This window comes from Schistocerca serialis, chromosome 11 (genome assembly GCF_023864345.2).
Source record: "Schistocerca serialis cubense isolate TAMUIC-IGC-003099 chromosome 11, iqSchSeri2.2, whole genome shotgun sequence".
Lineage (NCBI taxonomy): Eukaryota > Metazoa > Arthropoda > Insecta > Orthoptera > Acrididae > Schistocerca > Schistocerca serialis.
This window is the reverse complement of record NC_064648.1, coordinates 114,094,596-114,120,193: the sequence shown is the minus strand read 5'-3', so window position 1 is coordinate 114,120,193 and position 25,598 is coordinate 114,094,596. Positions and strand designations below refer to the sequence as shown.

Here is a 25,598-nt window from a genome sequence, read left to right as displayed (position 1 = left end):
CGCCGTGTCATCCTCAGAGGAGGCTGCAGATAGGAGGGGCATGGGGTCAGCACACCGCTCTCCCGGTCGTTATGATGGTATCCTTGACTGAAGCCGCTACTTTTCGGTCGAGTAGCTCCTCAATTGTCATCACGAGGCTGAGTGCACCCCGAAAAATGGCAACAGCGCATGGCGGCCTGGATGGTCACCCATGGAAGGGCTGACCACGCCCGACAGCGCTTAACTTCGGTGATATCACAGGAACCGGTGTATCCACTGCTGCAAGGCCGTTGCCGTAGCGACTGTAATAGCAGACGACAATAGAGTAAGATGGTAACTGATAAGACTTCAAATAACTGCAGGAAAGGGCACAATTCTCTTATAAATAAAAGATGGCTTCAATAGTAACAAATAACATTTCGTATTCTGAAACTGATTAAGATAAATTAACAATTATTTAATACAGAATGTAGGAAGAGTGCGTCTTGCCAGGTCAGCGGTACTGCTCGAAAATGTACAATGACTTCTCTTTTATCAGACTAAAGCAAATTAACAGAGTACATGTCGTCTTCTTTAATCATTATCTACACAGATGATAAATCGTGCTTATTATCTTTGCCCTTCTCACTCAATGGAATTCACATAAAAGTCAGTGTTTTTCACGTATTACAGAAAAAAATATTAAACCCTTTTTCCAAGTCTTGGGCAACGGCCTTGCCGCAGTGGATACACCGGTTCCCGTGAGATCGCCGAAGTTAAGCGCTGTCGGGCTTGGTCGGCACTTGGATGGGTGACCACCCAGCTGCCAGGCGCTGTTGCCAATTTTCAGGGTGCACTCAGCCTCATAATGCCAATTGACGAGCTACTTGACCGAATAGTAGCGGCTTCGGTCAAGAATACCATCATAACAACTGGGAGAGCAGTGTGCTGACCCCACGCCCCTCCTATCCTCATCCTCCACTGAGGATGACACGGCGGTCGGATGGTCCCGGTAGGCCACTCGTGGCCTGAAGACGGAGTGCTTTCTTTTTTTCAAGTCTTGGATGTCCAGTTCGTCCGAGTGCCAATATCCAGAATATTAAGGACCAATTACAACAGTTGTTAGCCGACATACCTCAGAACAGAGGCCGTTCGCAACCGAATCGGTGCGTGCATCCAGGTCAGAGGGGGTGCAGCATCATACTGATAACTAGACGCATACTGACAAGTTCTTTGAAAATTTGAGCCCAATCGTAACCACTAAAATAACATCACATGCCCTATCAACCCGTGATGTTTCATTTCATTTCCTTCTTTGCTTCCATGCACTTCACTTTTTTGTCTGGCATTGTTTGAAGCTGGAAGATACCCGAATCAAGGCTGCCAGAAGATTCCCCAACTAAAGTACCCTGATATTTCGTTGATTTCTGGACAAGTTTTAGCATTTTTCCGTGACAAATCTTGAGATCTCGAGGGTAAGTACAGATATAAATTGAGAAAAATTTAAGGAGTTCCTTAATTCTCACCCATGCGAGCAAAAATGTTTAGGACTAACATCAACATCTTTTGTAATGAACTGTTTTTAGATGGAGAAAGCAAGGAAAATGGTATATGTGTTAAATTAAGACCACAGTTGTTATTTTGTAAGGGGCGTCCAAAAAGAAACGACCCGGAGTCTGGAATGCGCAAACTGGTGACAGGAGGGTAATATCGTGGCGTGTGTAACGAGGTGTGGTCCCGATCAGAGGTTGGAAGTTCACAGACCGTCGCTAGAGGGCAAACGTGCAAGTCACGTTACTATACAGAGCCAGCAGCAGCATGCATCAATCGTCCAATGCTGCCAGTGCACTACAAACAGTGGCACGGAGGCGTCAACAGAAGAGCAAAGGGGTGTTGTTCGTTTCCTGACAGCGGAAGGAGTAGGAGGACCAGACATCCATCACCAGTGTACGGCGAACACTGCATGTCCCTTGCAAGGGTCAAGGCGTGGAACAATCGCTTCAGGGAAGGACGGGTGTCGTTAGCCGATGATGCACGGTCTGGAGTACCACACTGTATTACCAATGACATCGTCCAGCTGGTGGATGCACTCATTACCCAGGACCGCCGAGTGACAATGAAAGCCACAGCCGCCGTGGTCGGATTGAGTGTCGCAAGTGTCCACACCATCGTGAAAGATCGACTGCACATGTGGAAAGTGTGTGCCCAATAGGTGCCCCATAGTCTTCAACCACAACAGAAAGCATGTCGAATGGCCCACTGTCGTGCCCATCTGCAGCGCTATGCTTGGGAAGCGAATGCGTTCTTGGTACGACTGGTGGCTGGAGATGAGTCATTGTGTCATCACTTCGAACCAGAATCAAAACGACAACCTCTCCAGTGGAAGCCAAGACCATCCACACGAGTGCAGGAAAGGTTACGCTGACGTTCTTCTGTGACCAAGATGGCCCCCTTTTGATTCACTTCCTACCCGGCGTTACTCGCAAACCTTGACCACCCTTCGCCAAGCAATCAAATCAAAACAACCAGGTAATCTCACCTGTGCGGTTATTCTGCTCCACGACAATCCAAAACGTCATAGGGCCGACACAGTCGCGGCACTCCAGCAGAAATTCAAATGGGAGGTTCTCGGCCACCCTCCATACAGTCTCTCCCTGTGATTACGCCATTTTTGGTGTCCTTAAAAAGGCGCTGAGGGACAAACGATTCACTTCAGGTGCGGAACTGGTTAACATCGCAGCCCCGGGAATTTTATGAGACAACCATACACCGCCTTGTGTCACAGTGGGACAAGTGTCTCAACAGCCAGGGTCACTACTTCTAACATACAGGTACTGGTTTCTATAATTATGCCTCAAGCTCGATTCTTTTTGAGCGCACCTTACACACTACTGGCCATTAAAATTGCTACACCAAGAAGAAATGCAGATGATAAACGGGTATTCATTGGACAAATATATTATACTAGAACTCACATGCAGATTACATTTTCAAGCAATTTGGGTGCATAGCTCCTGAGAAATCGGTACCCAGAACAACCACCTCTGGCCGTAAAACCGGCCTTGATACGCCTGGGCATTGAGTCAAACAGAGCTTGGATGGCGTGACAGGTACAGCTGTCCATGCAGCTTCAACACGATACCACAGTTCATCAAGAGTAGTGACTGGCGTATTGTGCCGAGCCAGTTGCTCGGCCACCATTGACCAGACTTTTTCAATTGGTGAGAGATCTGGAGAATGTGCTAGCCAGGGCAGCAGACGAACATTTACTGTATCCAGAAAGACCCATACAGGACCTGCAACATGCGGTCGTGAATTACCCTGCTGAAATGTAGGGTTACGCAGGGATCGAATGAAGGGTAGAGCCACGGGTCGTAACACATCTGAAATGTAACGTCCACTGTTCAAAGTGCCGTCAATGCGAACAAGAGGTGACCGAGACGTGTAACCAATGGCACCCTATACCGTCACGCCGGGTGATACGCCAGTATGGCGATGACGAATACACGCTTCCAATGCGCGTTTACCGCGATGTCGCCAAACACGGATGCGACGATCATGATGCTGTAAACAGAACCTGAATTCATCCGAAAAATGACGTTTTGCCTTTCGTGCAACAAGGTTCGTCGTCAAGTACACCATCGCAGGCGCTCCTGTCTGTGATGCAGCGTCAAGGGCAACCGCAGCCACAGTCTCCGAGCTGATAGTCCATTCTGCTGCAAACGTCGTCAAACTGTTCGTGCAGATGGTTGTTGTCTTGCAACCGTCCCCATCTGTTGACTCAGGGATCGAGACGTGGCTGCACGATCCGTTACAGCCGTGCGGATAAGATGCCTGTCATCTCGACTGCTAGTGATACGAGGCCGTTGGGATCCAGCACGGCGTTCCGTATTACCCTCCTGAACCCACCGATTCCATATTCTGCTAACAGTCATTGGATCTCGAGCAACGCGATCAGCAATGTAGCGCTAAGATAAACATAATCGCGATAGGCTGAAATCCGACCTTTATCAAAGTGGGAAACGTGATGGTACGCATTTCTCCTCCTGACACGAGGCATCACAACAACGTTTCACCAGGCAACGCCGGTCAACTGCTGTTTGTGTATGAGAAATCGGTTGGAAACTTTCCTCATGTCAGCACGTTGTAGGCGTCGCCACAGGCGCCAACCTTGTGTGAATGCTCTGAAAAGCTAATCATTTGCATATCACAGCATCTTCTCCCTGTTGGTGAAATTTCGCGTCTGTAGCACGTCATCTTCGTGGTGTAGTAATTTTAATGGCCAGTAGTGTATGTCCATGAAACTAAACACATTTCTCACAAAAATACACATTTCCTTGGAGTCGGAAGACAGATTTTAAATACCTTCACTGATTTCAGAACTAACCTGAGAAAAAAGTAGGCCTCTTGGAAGGAGGGTATAAGGCAAGGAAAAGTTGTGTAAACCAACACTATAGGTGATCACCAATAAAATGTTGGTTCTACTATGTTCGTTATTGTTGGTTATTAGTCACTGTGTTATGCCTATTATTTTACAAGTATTGAGTGATTTTTGTTTTTACAAATATATGAGTACATAGCGTACAAACCGCCAGCGACTCAAAATTATCTTCGTCGTATCGTCCACGCTTGCTAATGTATAAAATATTTTCGAAGTGCGAAAATGTACTAGAATAACTAAATTACCTGCAAAACGCTGCACTGTAAAATATACTTGCGGTGAGACAATCGCAATTTCTGAATTCCATCGACCATGGGCCTCTGGTCGGCCGAGGAGCAATTCAGTCCTAGGCCCGTGAAAAAACCACGAAAATCCGCCGCATTATGCCAGACACTGACAGACCCGTCCTGTAGGCAGGTCGGTGACACTAGATCCTATGGGCAGGGCTTGGCCATTAGTGGGGAACGGTGGGCTTCAGATCGGCGGAACCAATCCGTTAGAGACACCCACAGAAAAGACCTGCAGTTTTGGCTCATCGGGGAAGTCCAGTCGTGTAGCCGGCTATTCACGTGTCACAGACACCATGTTGGTGAAATGAGACCGCTTTCATCATTCCATGCAACAGATAACTGGCGCAAATACTCTGAGAATCACTACTAATGAGGAGAAGTAGCAACACACCGTCAAGATGACCGCTGAGCCGCAGACAAGCGCGCAGAAAAGACAATCACACCCTGCACATCTACATCTATCTACATCCATACTCCGCAAGCCACCTGACGGTGTGTGGCGGAGGGTACCTTGAGTACCTCTATCGGTTCTCCCTTCTACTCCAGTCTCGTATTGTTGGTGGACAGAAGGATTGTCGGTATGCTTCTGTGTGGGCTCTAATCTCTCTGATTTTATCCCCATGGTCTCTTCGCGAGATATACGTAGGAGGGAGCGATATACTGCTTGACTCCTAGGTGAAGGTATGTTCTCGAAACTTCAACAAAAGCCCGTACCGAGCTACTGAGCGTCTCTCCTGCAGAGTCTTCCACTGGAGTTTATCTATCATCTCCGTAACGCTTTCGCGATTACTAAATGATCCTGTAACGAAGCGCGCTGCTCTCCGTTGGATCTTATCCATCTCTTCTATCAACCCTATCTGGTACGGATCCCACACTGCTGAGCAGTATTCAAGCAGCGGGCGAACAAGCGTACTGCAACCTAGTTCCTTTGTTTTGGGATTGCATCTCCTTAGGAGTCTTCCAATGAATCTCAGTCTGGCATCTGCTTTACCGACGATCAACTGTATATGATCATTCCATTTTAAATCACTCCTAATGCGTACTCCCAGATAATTTATGGAATTAACTGATTCCAGTTGCTGACCTCCTGTATTGTAGCTAAATGATAAGGGATCTATCTTTCTTTGTATTCGAGCACATTACACTTGTCTGTATTGAGATTCAATTGCTATTCCCTGCACCATGCGTCAATTCGCTGCAGATCCTCCTGCATTTCAGTACAGTTTTCGATTGTTACAACCTCTCGATATACCACAGTATCATCCGCAAAAAGCCTCAGTGAACTTCCGATGCCATCCACAAGGTCATTTATGTATATTGTGAATAGCAATGGTCCTATGACACTCCCCTGCGGCACACCTGAAATCACTCTCACTTCGGAAGACTTCTCTCTATTGAGAATGACATGCTGCGTTCTGTTATCTAGGAACTCTTCAATCCAATCACACAATTGGTCTGATAGTCCATATGCTCTTACTTTGTTCACTAAACGACTGTGGGGAACTGTATGGAACGCCTTGCGGAAGTCAACAAACACGGCATCTACCTGGGGACCCGTGTCTACGGCCCTCTGAGTCTCGTGGACGAATAGCGCGAGCTGGGTTTCACACGATCGTCTTTTTCGAAACCCGTGCTGATTCCTACAGAGTAGATTTCTAGTTTCCAGAAAAGTTATTATACTCGAACATAATACGTGTTCCAAAATTCTACAACCGATAGTCTCCCAACCAAATTTTCGGCCATAGCCTTTGTCACAAAACAAGAGCATACACCCATTCACACAGTCACTCAGGCACAACTCAAGCACACGTGACCGCCATCTTCGGCCACTGACTCAACAATATCTGAGCATCAGATCCAGACGAACCACTCCTGTTGCCTCCCTGGCTCTCGTCGGCAGCTGCTAGGCCAGCGGCAAGAAGTGGTGGCAGCAGTGACCAATCCGAGGGGAATGGTAGGAAGGGGAGAAGCAGTAGTAATGCCTTCTCTGCGCGATAGCAATGGAGATACTATCGAAGACAGTGCTGCCAAAGCAAAGTTACTAAACACAGCCTTCCGAAATGCCTTCACAAAAGAAGACGAAGTAAATATTCCAGAATTCGAATCAAGAATAGCTGCCAACATGAGTAACGTCGAAGTAAATACCCTCGGAGTAGTGAAGCGACTTAAACCACTTAATACAAGCAAGTCTTCTGGTCCAGACAGTATACCAATTAGGTTCCTTTCAGAGTATGCCGATGCATTAGCTCCATACTTAACAATCATATACAACCGTTCGCTCGACGAAAGGTCCGTACCCAAAGACTGGAAAGTTGCACAGCTAACACCAATATTCAAGAAAGGTAGTAGGAGTAATCCACTAAATTGCAGATCTATATCATTAACGTCGATATGCAGCAGCATTTTGGAACATATATTGTGTTCGAACATCATGAATTACCTCGCAGAAAACGGTCTATTGACACACAGTCAACATGGGTTTAGAAAATATCGTTCCTGTGAAACACAAGTAGCTCTTTATTCATATGAAGTGTTGAGTGCTATTGACAAGGGATTTCAGATCGATTCCGTACTTCTGAATTTCCGGAAGGCTTTTGACACTGTACCACACAAGCGGCTCGCAGTGAAATTGCGTGCTTGTGGCATATCGTCTCAGTTATGTGACTGGATTTGTGATTTCCTGTCAAGAGAGGTTACAATTCATAGTAATTGACGAAAAGTCAACGAGTAAAACAGAAGTGATTTCTTGCGTTCCCCAACGTAGTGTTATGGGACCTTTGCTGTTCCTTATCTATATAAACGATTTGGGAGACAATCTGAGCAGCCGTCTTCGGTTATTTGCAGATGATGCTGTCGTCTATCGACTGATAAAGTGATCAGAAGATCAAAACAAACTGCAGAACCATATAGAAAAGATATCTGAATGGTGCGGAAATTGTCAGTTGACCCTAAATAACGAAAACTGTGAGGTCATCGACATGAGTGCTGAAAGGAATCCATTAAACTTCGGTTACACGATAAATCAGTCAAATCTAAAGGTTGTAAATTCAACTAAATACCTGGGAACTAGAATTACAAACAACTTAAATTGGAAGGAACACACAGAAAATGTTGTGGGGAAGGCTAACCAAAGACCGCGTTTTATTGGTATTCTAACAATCCTACCACAACAAAGGTCAAAAATTAATTATGATTTGTAGTGTTGCTCACGCTGCTAAATATTGAATTTTCGGGCAACAACAAAGTTATATTATGTGGCAGGTGTCAGTAGAGCACAGTTAATAAAGTCATTTCATGAAATAATCGATAAACTACGCACTCATCTTTTCGTGTTTGCCGGCCGAAGTGGCCGTGCGGTTAAAGACGCTGCAGTCTGGAACCGCAGGACCGCTACGGTCGCAGGTTCGAATCCTGCCTCGGGCATGGATGTTTGTGATGTCCTTAGGTTTAACTAGTTCTAAGTTCTAGGGGACTAATGACCTCAGAAGTTGAGTCCCATAGTGCTCAGAGCCATTTTCGTGTTTCCCACGCTGGTCTCGTTGTGAACTCATGGCTCAGTCGTCGAAAATCTAGGTAGTGATGATTCCAAGCTTGGATGCAAATAGGCCTAGGTGTTATTCTGCGATATTCAGAAGTCTTATAGATGTGTTTCACAAACCATTCTTGAAGATTAAACCTTTGAAAGTTAGGACAATGGTGATGTAAAAAAGTAATCAGCACTCCGAATTTAAGTTACACTTCTTTTTTATTGCTTTTGTTACAATATCACGCAAGTCATTCCAAAACGTCACTACACAAAACATACTTGAAAATATCTTCCTCACTGTTAAAGTTCACATTTTATAAACTGGCTACAATTTGCGCCTTTTCTACATGACGACCAAGTCTAATAAGAATTCACACAAGAATAATATCATTGCAATATAAACATATCCATGTATCAAAGTATTTCTACATGAATGAAATCTGCTTTACAGAAACACAGTAGAATAGTGCTGGTATCGAGAGGTTGAGGTGAGGTGCTGCAATGCTTACGTAATTCAAGTACCATTACAGTATGACACTTAGAACATGTAACATATCTTCTAAGGAGACTGTCTACACTACACGTGTCTGTCCTCTTTTACAATACTGCTGAGCGGTGTGGGATCCTTACCAGATAGGACTGACGGAGTACATCGGAAAAGTCCAAAGAAGGGCAGCACGTTTTGTATTGTCGCGAAATAAGGGAGAGACGGCCACTGAAATGATACAGGATTTGCGGTGGCCATTAAAACAAAGGCGTTTTTCGTTTGACAGAATCGTCTCACAAAATTCCAATCACCAGCTTTCTCCTCCGAATGTGAAATTATTTTGTTGAAACCGACCTATATAGGCAGAAACGATCACCACGATAAAATAAGGGAAATTAGAGCTCGTACGGAAAGATATAGGTGTTCGTTCTTTACGCGCGCTATACGAGATTGGAATAATAGAGAACTGTGACGGTGGTTCGGTGAACCCTCTGCCAGGCACTTAAATGTTGTTTCCAGAGTATCCATGTAGATGTAGATGTCTCACCAACTGCGACATAATCGCATACACAAACAGTGAGCCAGTACTGTCAAATGTGTTTTATTCCAGTCTCTGATCACAATATCAATTCTTTGGACGATGACCGGTTTCAGTCCGTAATGCCCATCCTCAGATCTTTTTTACACCATGTCCTAAAGTGATTAGGCCAAAATGGACATGTGGATGATGTGGCCTATTCTATACCTTATTTTAGATCCATGTGACGATGCTGTGCTTATTATATTTATATGTTTTGACGATGCCATTATGGCCTTATCGCTTTAGGACATGATGTAAAAAAGATCTGAGGATGTTCATTATGGACTGAAACTGGTCATCGTCTAAAGAATTGATATTGTGATCAGAGGCTGGAATAAAAAACGTTTGAGATGTAGATGTAGTATGGACGAGTAGGGAAGTGGCACACATACTCAGCTGCGCCTAGCCAGCGACGATGCATGACATCTCAGTAACCAAATCATGTTATCTAGGCAGACAAAAAAGAGAATTTTCCAGGTTTTTTTCGAATTTCCCTGACTTCCCTGGCACCTTTGAAATTCCCTGATATTCCCTGAGTTCCAGAACTTGTGGCAAACCTGCAAACACAGTGAAACGTTTGTTATCGCTCAGTGTAATGAAGCATAGGGAGAAACGATCACCACAATAAAATAAGGGAAATCAGAGCTCATACGGAAAGATATAGCTGTTCAATCTTTCCGCGCACTGTACAAGATTAGCCACGCGGGATTAGCCGTGAGGTCTCAGGCACAGCAGTCATGGACTGTGCGGCTGGTCCCGGCGGAGGTTCGAGTCCTCCCTCGGGCATGGGTGTGTGTGTTTGTCCTTAGGATAATTTAGGTTAAGTAGTGTGTAAGCTTAGGGACTGATGACCTTAGCAGTTAAGTCTCATAAGATTTCACACACATTTGAACATCTGTACAAGATTAGAATAATAGAGAATTGTTAAGGTGGTTCGATGAACCCTCTGCCAGGCACTTAAATGTGACTGGCACAGTAGCCGTGTAGATGCAAATGTAGTAGGGAGGAGTAGGGAAGTGGCGCACATACTCAGCTGCACCTAGTCAGTGACGATGTATGAGCCGGCCGAAGTGGCCGAGCGGTTCTAGGCGCTACAGTCTGGAACCGCGCGACCGCTACGGTCGCAGGTTCGAATCCTGCCTCGGGCATGGATGTGTGTGATGTCCTTAGGTTAGTTAGGTTTAAGTAGTTCTAAGTTCTAGGGGACTGATGACCACAGCAGTTAAGTCCCATAGTGCTCAGAGCCATTTGAACCATTTTGACGATGTATGACATCTCAGCATACAAACCATTTCGTCTACGCAGACAAAAACGATATTTACCAAGTTTTTTTAACAAGTTTCCCTGAGTTCCCTGGCACCTTTGAACTTCCCTGACTTCCAGAACTTGTGGCAACCTTGCAAACACAGTGAAACGTTTGCTATTGCTCAGTGTAATAAAGCATAGAGAGAAACGATCACCACAATAAAGTAAGGGAAATCAGAGCTCGTACGGAAAGATATAGCTGTTCAATCTTTCCACGCACTGTACAAGATTAGAATAATAGAGAAATATGAAGGTGGTTCGATGAACCCTCTGCCAGGCACTTAAATGTGATTTGCAGAGTATCCATGTACGACGTGTGGCTAGAAAAAAACCGGACTAGTACTGGTGAAACAATAAAACGAATGCAATAAGGCTGAAAGTCGCGTGGCCTGTCACGTGACTCTCGCTCCGCCTACTGCTCGAGTTTCATCTGCCTCCTGCACTCAGTCTGCCCGTGGCGTCTGTTTTAAGTAGTTGACGTTTTGTCTGTGCTTCGGAAGATGTTGAGTGTACAGAAAGAACAGCGTATTAACATCAAATTTTGTTTCAAACTAGGAAAATCTGCAAGTGAAACGTTTGTAATGTTACAACAAGTGTACGGCGATGATTGTTTATCGCGAACACAAGTGTTTGAGTGGTTTAAACGATTTAAAGATGGCCGCGAAGACACCAGTGATGACACTCGCACTGGCAGACCATTGTCAGCAAAAACTGATGCAAACATTGAAAAAAATCGGTAAACTTGTTCGACAAGATCGCCGTTTAACAATCAGAGCGGTGTCTGAGTTAACAGGAGTTGACAAGGAAAGTGTTAGGCAGATTCTTCATGAAAGTTTCAACATGAACAAAGTGTGTTCAAAAATGGTTCCAAAGTGTCTCACAATTGAACAGAAGGAACGCCGAAGAATGATTTGTTCTGACATCCTGGAAAAAATTGAAAGTGATCCCACCTTCTTACAAAATGTTATTACTTGCGATGAATCGTGGTTTTTTACTTACGATCCCGAAACTAAACGCCAATCGATGCATTGGAAAACTCCTGGTTCTCCACGACAAAAAAAGCACGAATGTCAAAATCGAAATTCAAGGCAATGATGATTGTTTTTTTTTTTGACATCAAAGGGATTGTGCACATTGATTGGGTACCAGAGGGACAAACAGTGAATCAGCATTACTACATTAGCGTCCTGGCTACCCTACGTGAGCGAGTACGGAGAAAACGGAACGATTTGTGGAGAAAAAAGTAATGGATCCTTCACCAAGACAATGCCCCAGCTCACAGTGCGTTGTCAGTGAAGACGTTTTTGGCAAAACACAACATTCCCATCTTAGATCATCCACCCTGCTCACCTGATTTGGCCCCCTGTGACTTTTTTCTTTTCCCTAAAGTCAAGTCAGCTTTGAAAGGAACTAGATTTGAGACTGTTGAAGCAGTAAAAGAAAAAGCGACGGAAGTAATGTATGGACTTACCGAAAATGATCTGCAGCATTGCTATGAAAAGTGGAAAATTCGTATGGAGCGGTGTAGAGACCGAGGAGGAGAGTACATTGAAGGAGATAACATGAAATTGTAAATAATTGTAAATAAATGTTTTTTCCAGCATCAGTCCGGTTTTTTTCTAGCCGCACCTCGTAGATGCAGATGTAGTATGGAGGAGTAGGGAAGTGGCGCACATACTCAGCTGCACCTAGCCAGTGACGATGTATGACATCTCAGTAAACAAACCATTTCGTCTACGCAGACAAAAACGAGAATTTTCCAGGTTTTTTTCGAATTTCCCTGATTTTCCTGGCACTTTTGAAACTCCCTGATATCCCCTGACTTCCAGAACTTGTGGCAACCCTGCAAACACAGCGAATCTTTTGTTACCACCCAGTGTAATGATGCATTCCGTCGCGCGCAGGTTCGCATCTCCAGAGCGCTGCAGCGCCGGCTGGCCGTGGAGCGGGAACGCTGCCTGGGCGCCGGCGACGTGCTGGCCACACCCACGCCAGGCACTGCGTCCAGTGTTGCCTTCTCGACGGTCGAGGGGCTCGAGATCGTGCACCCTGCGGCGGCCGCCGCCGAGGCCCTCCCAAGGGGCCGCGGCAGGTACTTCGCTGATGTCGGCGCCTGCTGAGGTGGCGGCACAGAACCCCACCTTCGACGCTCGTGAGGTCGCCAGTACCACCTGGCACGTGAGCGAATTCTGTCGGCTTCTGCTGAGATTTTCATCACCACACCCACATTCGATGGACCCAGTCGCTGGCTGCAGAGGTTGCCGACCCAAACTGTTGTTGGCGCTTGCTGAGAAGCCCATTACAGCCTTGAACATTGACGACTGTCGATGTTCCAAACACAGTCCACAACTTCACAAATCCTGCTGAGATCTACAGCACCATATCAGAATCTGATGGGCCTTGCCGCTGCCAGATGAGGTTCCCAGCACAGCTTCCAACCTTGACTGACATTGGTACCTGCTGAGGCCCACAACACAATATCCAACCTCAGCGACTTCTGTTGGCACCTGCTGAGGTCTCCAGGACATCCATCAGCTCCGACCTCATGTCGACACTTGTTGAGATCATCAATGCCACCTCCAATTTTGATGACGTATATTGTCATTTTAGCCTCCTACACAATTTTCGGTTTGGAGGGATATAAGCTATTCAGAAGCAGCAATACCAACATGTTTCAGTTGTACAAGGGTCATTTCGGGCCGACCGAAGTGGCCGTGTGGTTCTAGGGGCTGCATTCTGGAACCGCGAGACTGCTACGGTCGCAGGTCCGAATCCTGCCTCGGGCATGGATGAGTGTGATGTCCTTAGATTAGTTAGGTTTGACTAGTTCTAAGTTCTAGGGGACTAATTACCTCAGAAGTTGAGTCCCATAGTGCTCAGAGTCAGGTTTCAAAAATGGTTCAAGTGGCTCTGAGCACTATGGGACTAAACTTCTGAGGTCATCAGTCCCCTAGAACTTAGAACTACTCAAACCTAACCTAAGGACATCACACACATCCATGTCCGAGGCAGGATTCGAACCTGCGACCGTAGCGGTCACGCGGTTCCAGACTGTAGTGCCTAGTACTGCTTGGCTACTCTGGCCGGCTAAGTCAGGTTTAAGTAGTTCTAAGTCTAGGGGACTGATGACCTCAGGTGGTAAGTCCCATAGTGCTTAGAGCCACTTGAACCGTCATCTACATAGTCATGTGACTCTTCAAGCTTTCCCGACAGATATGTTGTAAATAGTCTTCACGGACTTGCCGCCGAATCACGTTGTGCAAATTCCACAATATTTCCTCGGAGCAGCTGTCCAACATCGTCAGGTGGTTCACCTTGGCTGGTGGCTAGGTGCGACTGACGGTATCTGCACGTCGACGCCCCGTTTCTAGAACACGCGCGCGAAGAATGCGCAGGCGCATGCGCAAATGATTTGCAGATAGATGGCGCCATATTCTCCCCCTGCCATAACTCCCCCTGCTGAAAATCGCAGAGCCAGACATAACTCACCAAAGAATTTACTAGACCTATGTTATGGAATGACGAGATACGTTTGAAGTTCTCTAACGCTATAGATACAGCAATAAGGAATAGCGCAGTAGGCAGTACAGTTGAAGAGGAATGGACATCTCTAAAAACGGCCATCACAGAAGTTGGGAAGGAAAACATAGGTACAAAGAAGGTAGCTGCGAAGAAACCATGGGTAACAGAAGAAATACTTCAGTTGATTGATGAAAGGAGGAAGTACAAACATGTACCGGGAAAATCAGGAATACAGAAATACAAGTCGCTGAGGGATGAAATAAATAGGAAGTGCAGGGTAGCTAAGACGAAACGGCTGCAGGAAAAATGTGAAGACATCGAAAAAGATATGATTGTCGGAAGGACAGATTCAGCATACAGGAAAGTCAAAACAACCTTTGGTGACATTAAAAGCAACGGTGGTAACATTAAGAGTGCAACGGGAATTCCACTGTTAAATGCAGAGGAGAGAGCAGATAGGTGGAAAGAATACATTGAAAGCCTCTATGAGGGTGAAGTTTTGTCTGATAGAAGAAGAAACAGGAGTCGATTTAGAAGAGATAGGGGACCCAGTATTAGAATCGGAATTTAAAAGAGCTTTGGAGGACTTACGGTCAAATAAGGCAGAAGGGATAGATAACATTCCATCAGAATTTCTAAAATCATTGGGGGAAGTGGCAACAAAACGACTATTCACGTTGGTGTGTAGAATATATGAGTCTGGCGATATACCATCTGACTTTCGAAAAAGCATCATCCACACAATTCCGAAGACGGCAAGAGCTGACAAGTGCGAGAATTATCGCACAATCAGCTTAACAGCTCATGCATCGAAGCTGCTTACAAGAATAATATACAGAAGAATGGAAAAGAAAATTGAGAATGCGCTAGGTGACGATCAGTTTGGCTTTAGGAAAAGTAAAAGGACGAGAGAGGCAATTCTGACGTTACGGCTAATAATGGAAGCGAGGCTAAAGAAAAATCAAGACACTTTCATAGGATTTGTCGACCTGGAAAAAGCGTTCGACAATATAAAAATGGTGCAAGCTGTTCGAGATTCTGAAAAAAGTAGGGGTAAGCTATAGGGAGAGACGGGTCATATACAATATGTACAACAACCAAGAGGGAATAATAAGAGTGGACGATCAAGAACGAAGTGCTCGTATTAAGAAGGGTGTAAGACAACGCTGTAGCCTTTCGCCCCTACTCTTCAATCTGTACATCGAGGAAGCAATGATGGAAGTAAAAGAAAGGTTCAGGAGTGGAATTAAAATACAAGGTGAAAGGATATCAATGATACGATTCGCTGATGACATTGCTATCCTGAGTGAAAGTGAAGAAGAATTAAATGATCTGCTGAACGGAATGAACAGTCTAATGAGTACACAGTATGGTTTGAGAGTAAATCGGAGAAAGACGAAGGTAATGAGAAGTAGTAGAAATGAGAACAGCGAGAAACTTAACATCAGGATTGATGGTCACGAAGTCAATGAAGTTAAGGAATTCTGCTACCTAGGCAGTAAAATAACCAATGACGGACGGAGCAAGGAGGACATCAAAAGCAGACTCGCTATGGCAAAAAAGGCATTTCTGGCCAAGAGAAGTCTACTAATATCAAATACCGGCCTTAATTTGAGGAAGAAATTTCTGAGGATGTACGTCTGGAGTACAGCATTGTATTGTAGTGAAACATGGACTGTGGGAAAACCGGAACAGAAGAGAATCGAAGCATTTGAGATGTGGTACTATAGACGAATGTTGAAAATTAAGTGGACTGATAAGGTAAGGAATGAGGAGGTTCTACGCAGAATCGGAGAGGAAAGGAATATGTGGAAAACACTGATAAGGAGAAGGGACAGGATGATAGGACATCTGCTAAGACATGAGGGAATGACTTCCATGGTACTAGAGGGAGCTGTAGAGGGCAAAAACTGTAGAGGAAGACAGAGATTGGAATACGTCAAGCAAATAATTGAGGACATAGGTTGCAAGTGCTACTCTGAGATGAAGAGGTTAGCACAGGAAAGGAATTAAAGGAATTCGTGGTGGGCCGCATCAAACCAGTCAGTAGACTGATGACCAAAAAAAAAAAAAAAAAAAATGTTATGACGGGTCCGTCATCCAAACATCTTGATTTTCGTGTCGTGATTTACTGGCCGCCAGTGCAGGGTTCCAGGCTGTGCTCAGCTGAAATCCCACATCCCTGGTGATGAGATTATCGGATATGTATTGCTTCCTTAATGTTGCAATTTCTAAAAGATGATGCAGGGGATAAGACTTCCATCTTTTCATAAATCATACGGCGTCCTGTATTCAGGCAGTGTTCCGCAATTGCCCACTTTTCCGGTTGGCGAAGGCGTGTGTGACACTGATGTTCATCGCAGCGTTATTGTACTGTGCGGCATGTCTGACCTATATACACTGCCCCACACTGACAAGGAATCTGGTACACACCACGTTTCCTCAGTCCAAGGTCATCCTTGACCGAACCCAACAGGTTTCACAGTTTTGCAGATGGCTGAAAAAGACACTTAATGCCATTTCTTCCAAGGGCTCTTCCAATTCTTGACGACATGGCACCAAAATACGGCAAAAAGGCCAAACTGGTGGGTGTCTTCGTATCTTCATAGATTGAACTCGCCTGGTCCTGGATGCATTACGTATCTGTCTCTCAGAATAAATGTTTTGTCAGAACGCTGTCTTCAAATGTTGTATTTCACTCGACAGGCTTTCAGAATCAGGTAACACATGTGCTCTATGAACGAACGTACGTAATGCATTACCGCACTGTGCAGGATGATGGCAGCTTGTGGCCTGCAGATATAGATCTCTATGAGTTGGCTTGCAGTAGACGCTGTGTCCCGAGGTTCCATCTGCTTTGCCTCGAACCAAAACATCAAGATAAGGTGAAGTAAATCTTTTTCCGCTTCTATTGTGAACTTTATATTCGGAGGGGGTGAATACAGATGCTAAAGAAACGTAGGTAGTGTATCAAGTCCATGTGGCCTTTCTCTGCCTCGTGATGACTGGGTGTTGTGTGCTGTCCGTAGGTTAGTTAGGTTTAAGTAGTTCTAAGTTCTAGGGGACTGATGACCATAGATGTTAAGTCCCGTAGTGCTCAGAGCCATTTGAACCATTTTTGAACCATGTGGCCACACGACAAATGTATCATCCACACACCGCAGAAAACATCGATCTGGGACTGCATCATTAAGGAAGCAATACATATCCGTACTGCCTCGAACCCTGCATTGGCTGCCATTAAATCACGACCAGAAAATAAAGATTTTTCGATAGCAGGCCCGTCATAACATTGGTCTAATAAGGTCTTCGGTGAGTTACGTCTGGCCGCACTGTTAGTAAACGCAGCATACAGCGCACGCGAAAGAGAGCCGCTTGCGATTTTCGGTAGGGTCGTTTGAATATGGCACCATCTATCTGCAAATCATTTGCGCCTTCCGATTTCCGCGCCTGCGCTATCTTCGCGCGCGTGTTCTAGAAATGGGGCGTCGACGTGCGGGTACCGTCAGTCGTACCTAGCCACCAGTAAGGTTGAACCACATGATGATGTCGGACAGCTGCTCCGAGGAAATATTGTGGAATTTGCACAACGTGATCCGGCGGCAAACACGTCAAGACTATTTACTACATACAGTCATATTTCCAGATAGTCACCACATTTGCTAAGTACTGTCGCCAGTGAGTAACACGATCCTGCATGCTGTATACACAAAAATCTTGACTAGTTGAGGCTAGCCTCTGTCTTACAGCTTTGACGGCAGCAGCTGAGTCTGGAAAATGTTGGCCACGTTTTCCATCTTTTATGGGCCTGAAGAGATGGAAGTTGGAGGTGCTGAGTCATTACTGTACAGAGGAATTGGTAGATTTGGCATTGAGTTCCATGGTCACAAAACTGTTGTGGGCCCTGGCGTTATGGTGTTGCAAGATGAACGTCGTCGTCTTCTTTGAACTAACTTTCGGTAAAGCTTTTTTGGGAGTATATAGTAGTCTGATGTGAAATGGTATTCGAAGGAATGAAACAAAACTCGTGATTCTGTTGATTTTTGATTATAGAAAATGTGTCGATAAAATTTTGTTTCATAGTATCCTAACTCATTTGAGTCAAAGCCTCGTTATGTGATCAAAATCTACAGTTCAAAAGTACAAGTCAGTCTTTCATAGTGTGGGAAACTTGATACTTGTAGAACGGTATTTCCAGTAACTGCAGAACAAGAGAAGGAAAACGTAAACAATTTCTCTTGAGTTGTCAAGATACAACTAAAATTACTATTGTAAAGCCACCAATTATTATTATTATTATTATTATTATTACTGCAAAAGAAAATACACTTCTGAATTCATTCACAAGCCTTTACAGCAAATAGAAGTATGTAATACTTGACTTTGGGCAAATGAAGAGTTTAACAGCGATCACATTATGATCCATTAATACTTTACTAATTATTCTTCATCATTACGTACAACACTGGATTACTGGTTTCAATACAAGACAAGACGCGCAGGGAAGTGTTATATCCCCTTCTAGTTTCTAATTTATATGAATGATTTACGAGACTATCTGAGCAGCTGCCTTACATTGTTTGCAGATGATACCATCATTTATCGTTTAGTAAAGTCATCAGAAGATCAGGACTAATTGTGAAATGATTTAGACATCTGTTTGATGCGAAAAGTGGCAAATAATGAAAAGTGTGAGGCTATCCACATGACCACTAAAAGGAATTCGTTCAATTTCGGTTACACGATAAATCAGACACATTATGGTGAGATAGGAGAGAGAGTGTCACTGATACGGTAAGCGATCTGGATTCACAATAATTAAAACAAAGACGTTTCTCGTTGAGGTAGGATCTTTATATGAAATTTCGATCTCCAACGTTCTCCTCCAGATGCAAAAGTATTTTGCTGTCTCCCACCTACATAGGGAGAAACGATAATTGTAATAAAATAAGAGTAACCAGAGCTCACACGGAAAAATTTAAGGGTTCGTTTTTCCTGTGCACTGTTGGAGAGTAGAAAGGTAGAGAAGTAGCTTAAAGGTGGTTCAATAAATGGTCTGCCAAGCCCTTTGGGTGTTAACATCAGAGTAGTCATTTAAATGTACATGTAGACAGGTGTAGGTGATAATGTTTTATTGAAACCAGGATTCTGTTATTGTATTTAATGATCAAGATCGACCATAAAGAATGATTGTACAGAAATTTCTGAAGAGCTGGAAAAAGTGTATTATTTAATGTAATATTTGCACTGCTTCTCCAAGAAGTGACAGTCAGATCAATGAATAGGATCGTAAATATATGTACATATATACCATCCATTTCGTTTCTACAGTATATCGTGACAATTATTTGATAGTAAATACAATAGTGAACCTATGTTTTCCTCTGTATCTGCAGTCCAAGGTGAAACATCGCATCTGTCATGAACAATAGACAGTTTATACATGTATACTTGTGGTAAGACTGCTGTGTTGATATTGTTATCAGTTACCTGTCTTTTTACTAAAAAAATAAGTTGTATCTTTGAAACCACTAAACAAATTATTCAACTTGCACTTAATATCGTAACTGGTGAATAGTAACCAGGTCAATTGTTTGTGATGTCTGTGGTCAGCACTTGTACATAACATACTAGTGATAAGAACAAAGAACTTACTATGTCTTATCGTACATAAATATATGAAAAGAACAAGTAATGGACTAATCTAGTCAGCCAAGAATCAATATTCATAATAAAAGGTGAATTTATTTTTCACCACTGTGACAACACTGGTAAAATACCTTAGCAGTAAGATGGCTGAGTTGATAGCCTGTCAAGAACTGCACACAGATCAAGCATGTAAACAGGAATAAAGGGCATTGAACTGTCAAAAAAGAATTAAATAGAAACAGTGAATGATCCAAGCTCAAGATTTGCAACATCGAGCGAATCTGAATAGGCAGGGCGTCATTGTTGCGTAGTCAGGATGTTGGACTACAAATGGGGAGGTCTGTGTTCAAAACTCCCTCATGCCCCCATAGGTGTGTGTGTGTGCGTGTGTGTTTTACATATATTTCAGAAAATTGTGAACAGTCCATCTGGTCATTGACATGTCTGTTTGCTGTATTCAGATACGTGTCTGTGTCATGGGGTAATGTCTGATTGCAACAGGGAGGTGTAAGGAAGCGACCTCCAGATGTATGTACCTCCTATTCACTGTACACACGTACCACATGTTATGACACTTGTGTTCCATTCTGGAAGTTTTGACTCTTGAATCCCTTTGTTGTAATATAATTCATACCTGTTTGTTTGTTTTTTTTTCGCTTCTGTGAGAGTTCTATGCAGCCTCTCTCCTCTTCTCACGATTCATCACACTTACTTGTAATGGTAATATATTCTTACCACATGACTCATATTCTGTAACCATTGTATAGTATGGCAATTGTCAAGACTACAGAACGACAACAGACATGTAATTGAGTGGATCGAAGGTTCATAAGTTTGTGAAAAAATGGGGTCTGAGGGGTTCACTGTTTCTATTTTGCTTCTTTGTCCTCAGTTCAGTATACCTTCTTCCTGTTCTCATGGTTGATGTGTGTTCAGTTTTTGACAGGCTATCCACTGGGACATCTTATCACTACATGTAAATGGTGTGCAATGGGGAGTTTCCCTTGTGAGAATAAGAAAAACCAAAAGTACCTGTTACTAATCTTCACTCTTGTCCCCCTTCTGTAAGAAATGTAAATACCAGATAACTGAATGCTGAAAATCATTGACAGTTCATGACAATGAAAACTCGCTGTAATGCTGTATTTGAGATTACATCTTTTAGAGAGAGAGAGCCCTTTTGTTTCAGTATAATGGCTTTCTACTTGAATTTTAAAGACCATTAAGGCATGAAGAAAGTTCACAAAAATCCCCAACAAACATGTTCCTAAACTCAATAAAATGAAATGCAGACATTCAAATGTTCCTAAGAAAACAAAACAAAAATTATTAAAGTTCCTACGATTATGCTTCCCCAAAATAAGGAAAACGGTAAAATAAAGAAGCTCCACGAAAATTAAGAGTTCCTCATACAATAAATTTGTTTCGTTTTGTATCCCAAATATTACCACTACATCACTAAATACATATGGCATAAATGCAGAAATAAGCTTGACGTTTTTAGTTTATAGAATAATTTATAGCACTAAGGGTTTAATGAACAAATAAACACAGTTCCTCTGCTTCACACATATAGGCACTAAGTAGTTTAGTCAATGTAATAATATAAGTGTGATGATCTTGTGTGATGATAACAGTTCCTTTTGTTGCCTACATGACAACAGATCAATAAAGTACAGTCAGTCTTACATTTATCACTATTTCCTTGGTATCCAGGTGTATTCTGCATGTGCATCCTATCAGATTTTTGTAGTATGTAATGTATCACAGAACTGTAACTAAAAGAAAGGAAATGAAACTGTTACAAAAAAGAAATAATTCTCAGAACGTTGCATTTTGAAACTTCAAATTATATTTTAGATTTGTCAATGTACAACCAGAAAACTGTTTCGATTGTTTATTAAATATTCGGAAGAAATATTTACTTATGATGTAAAAAAAAGGATGTATGTAATTCACTGAGTGAAAAATATATATTTGACTATCAATACTGTACCTTATTTTGAGATTTTTGTACCTTCAATACTATTTCATGGTTAACCATTATCAGACAATTTAATTTTTTTCTGAAATGCATGAGAAATCTGGAGTGGATGGGTATTTCAAAGGAAATTGTTAAACTGCACTATTTTTTTTCTACATGACAGAAATTGCTGTTAAAACATATATGGAGGGAGGGTCATGGGTATCAATGCAAATGGACTTGCCATGTTTGTAACATCTTTGGTGATGATACCATAATAACATCCTGTGTGATAACATCCTTGTAAAGAAGGATATTATTTAGTGCATCTCTGAAACATTCAACACACTGAAGATACTCTATTGCAAATGTAATCGATAGAAAATGCTTTATAAGAGCTTTCATAAAGAATACTGCAGTGTCAATTCTTCATTGTCATGCTGATGTTGTATCATTTCCGCAACATGTTCCGAGGAATGAGCTCAAGGTCAGCCAAATATAGCAACATAAAAACATTTAAATTAAATAATTATTTCTGCTGTAGAATGTTTTAGTCTCAGTATGTGCTGCTGATTGCGTGTGGAGGTAGGGAGCATCTACATTGTTTGTTGACCTGTTGTCTATAAAAGCGAAAATAATCACTCTCTCTGCCATCACAGATAGGGATCCTTTTCGTTCCAATCCTGCAAATACCTAGATTTTGTTGTGCACCGTCTGTAATCTCATGGCCTACCCTAACAACAGGATTTTTAAGGTATAAATCATCATTGTGCAGTAGTACCAAGATGATGATCATGCAAGATGTAAGTTAATGTTTTCCTATTGTCATATTTGCCTCATGATGATATCACACTTCAAAATATGTTTCAGAAATAAAATAATTTAACCAAAGTGACAAAGAATGGTCTACTAATAAGCCAAGAAATGAGCATGTCCTCCACAGAATCAACAAAAAGGGAATGTGTGGAAGGCACTGACCAGAAAAGGAGTAAGATGATATGTTCAGACATGAAAGAATAGCTTCGATAGCAGTAAAGGGGGGTTTAGAGTGCAAAAACTGTAAAGGAAGACTGAGCTTGAAATATATCCAACAAATATTTCTTAACTTTGGGCATAAGTGCTACTCTGAGATCTATAAGTTAACACAGAAGAAGAAATTATGACAGACAGCATCAGACTGTTCAGAAGATTCATGAACCAGAAAAATGTCAGTCTATAAAACTTGGTTAGGAAAACTTCTCAGGCTTCCACTCAGATGGCTGTGTTGAAATTCTGCGATGTCTCGATGAGTGTTACTTTCATCACCTTCTGACAAAGATAATAACAAGGGTGACACTCAATGAGAGTGACATGATGAAGTTATGACGACTGTGGCAGTCATCGAAACGTCACGGAATATCAACACAGCCATCTTTAAGGAAGCCTGAGAAAATTTCTTCAACTGTATACACTGGGAAAGTCTACAGTCACATTTATGAAACTTCATAAATGTTAACAAACAGTCATGGACGAATAGAAGCTAGTATTATTGTAATTTGTGAAAAAAGCTTTCATTATATGATTTTTAGAAAAAACGCTTGATCTGGCAGTATATAGGTTTTCTGTCTGGAACAATCAGCGTTTGTAACTAATCAGTGAAGATAATGTAGTTCTTTTGAAAATTACGATTTTTTTTGGGTTTATTATTTTTTCACATAATAAAGATAGACTGAAAATCTTTTTAAATTTCAAGTAGAGAGAGGGACATTTTGTTAGACAATATCATTGCTGGTGAGCATCATTCACACGCATTTTTATGGAATGTTTCAAATGGATATAATATGCAGTTGTCACCTGGCAGCCACCTAGAACGTTAGTGTGATATATAGTATAGAATTCAAGGGAAACAGGTTTTGTGCTGTCGCTGAATATCTGCATCTGAATGGTTCCTCAGTGCAGCAGACGAAAAATGAACTGGATCAAGTTTATGCAGAGTCTGCATTGGTATTTAAGAACATCGATTAAAGGCTTAACGAGTTTAAATGTGGCCACAGAAGAAGATAAGGTGAAACGTTCTCTAACTGGCCATTTGAAATCATTATGGAAAAAACTCTTAAAAGAGTTCACACTATGTTGCGACTATGACTTTTGTCCAAAGTGGAATGGGCTTCAGCAATGCTTGGACCTAGGAAAGAAAGCATACATTTGCGAATGCGGGTGAAATACGGATCTATCATAACGCTCCAAGGTCCAAGCGATAATCAAGGCCACAGTCACGGTCTTCTGAGAGTTCTCCAAAGACAGTTTAATAACGGGCTCCCGGGTTCGATTCCTGGTGGGGCTGGGGATTTTCTCTGCCTGGCGACTAAGTGTTTGTGTTGTACTCATAATTTCATCACCATTATCATGAATGACAGTGGCTAGATTGGACCGTGTAAAAAATTGGACTGACCGAAAATTTGGAATTTGTATGGGCTCTGATGACCGCGCCGTTGAGCACCCCAAAAAGGGTGATGAGCACTGCTTTTTGGGATTCACAAGATGTATTCCAGGTAGATTACTTGGGCAATGGTAGAACCTCGAAGTGCCTCCATTGGGCTCAATTACTGGTTGGTTTGAAAGCAGTGCTCACGGAAAGACGGGCTGTAATTGATAAATAAGAATAAATGCTCCACGGAGTTTCTGTCGCATCAGATTTGTATTCAGTTTCAAGCTTTCGACGACTTTTTCCGTCGTCATCATCTGGAGATCTCTGTAAGTCGGATGGTAATTCATGTAGTTGCAGAATTATGTCATGCAGCCGTCGCAAAGTCACGGAACTTCCATATGCTACCAGGGGTTATGTCTGTGTCAGTGACTGAAGAGCATCGGTAGCGATGCTGATTTCGTTAGGTGGTGGGTGACTCCGCTGATCTGTGTTGCTTTGTAGCATCCTCCTCGGTATCTGTTTCCTTGCACTACTAATGGTGCAGCCGCTGTTTCGGTTAAAGCAGTTGTTACACTTTCCGACCTCACTGGCTTCGTTGGTAACACAACCTCAGCAGGTGGAAGCATGGGACGCTATTTCCGTTTCATCAAACTTAATCTTATGTTTCTTTCATGACGCTGTCTTTGGCAGCAGCAGATTTGTCTAAATCGCAATTTCTAATTCAGCAATGGTGCTCTGTGCAGCGTTCTGAAATCGTTAAAACTGACTGACCAGTGTAACTGCTTCCACACTCATAAAGTTTTTTTATAAATTCCAGGAACACCGAGAGCAAGACTTTATTTTATTGGGTGTAACATCTCCCTAATTTTCTTGAGTGGTCGGAAAATTTACTGAATACCGTGTCTCCCTAGATCTGTGGCCATTTTACAAAGGGCGTTCAAGACGTTTTGGACAGTCGTCGCCATCTTTTTTATTTTTTACAGGAGGAGAATGAAATTTTTTATGAACATACTTGGAACATTTAGCTATACATTGAGCCTACTTAATGTAGCCTCCATCAGTTGTGACGCATCTGGCCCAACGTTCTTTCTATTGATGTAAATGCACTTTGTTAAAATTCTGGGCATTTACTTTTACACCATTGCTTGACAGGAAATAAGGTCTTTCTCACTATCAAATGTTTTACCTCGCAGGTGGGCCTTCAGACGACCAAAGAGGTTAAAATCAGATGGAGCCAAGTCCGGATTGTAGGGAGGGCGAGGAACAATTTTCCAACACATTTTCCTGATTTTCTCCTGCTTCGTAAGGGCTGTATGGGGTTTGGCATTGTCATGGTGTAGTCTGATGAGCTGACCCTGAAGCTGTGGTCTGTAGGTCTTGATGGCATGCTGCAGCTTGTCCAGTGACAAACAGTAACGGTCCCAATTAATTGTGGAGCCAGGTTCCAAAAAGTCAATGAAAATGACATCA

General features: G+C 42.9%; 1 protein-coding gene and 1 pseudogene across 1 annotated transcript in view; both read left to right on the top strand.

Moving 5' to 3' along the window:
* Positions 1-12,707, top strand: part of LOC126426514 (U4/U6 small nuclear ribonucleoprotein Prp31-like) — a 171,953-nt gene extending 159,246 nt beyond the window's left edge. The window contains exon 5 of the mRNA XM_050088419.1: positions 12,492-12,707. Coding sequence (XP_049944376.1) covers positions 12,492-12,707 — 216 coding nt within the window. The remainder of the gene's footprint in view (positions 1-12,491) is intronic.
* Positions 684-800, top strand: LOC126427524 (5S ribosomal RNA; annotated as a pseudogene).
* Positions 12,708-25,598: the final 12,891 nt, after the last annotated feature.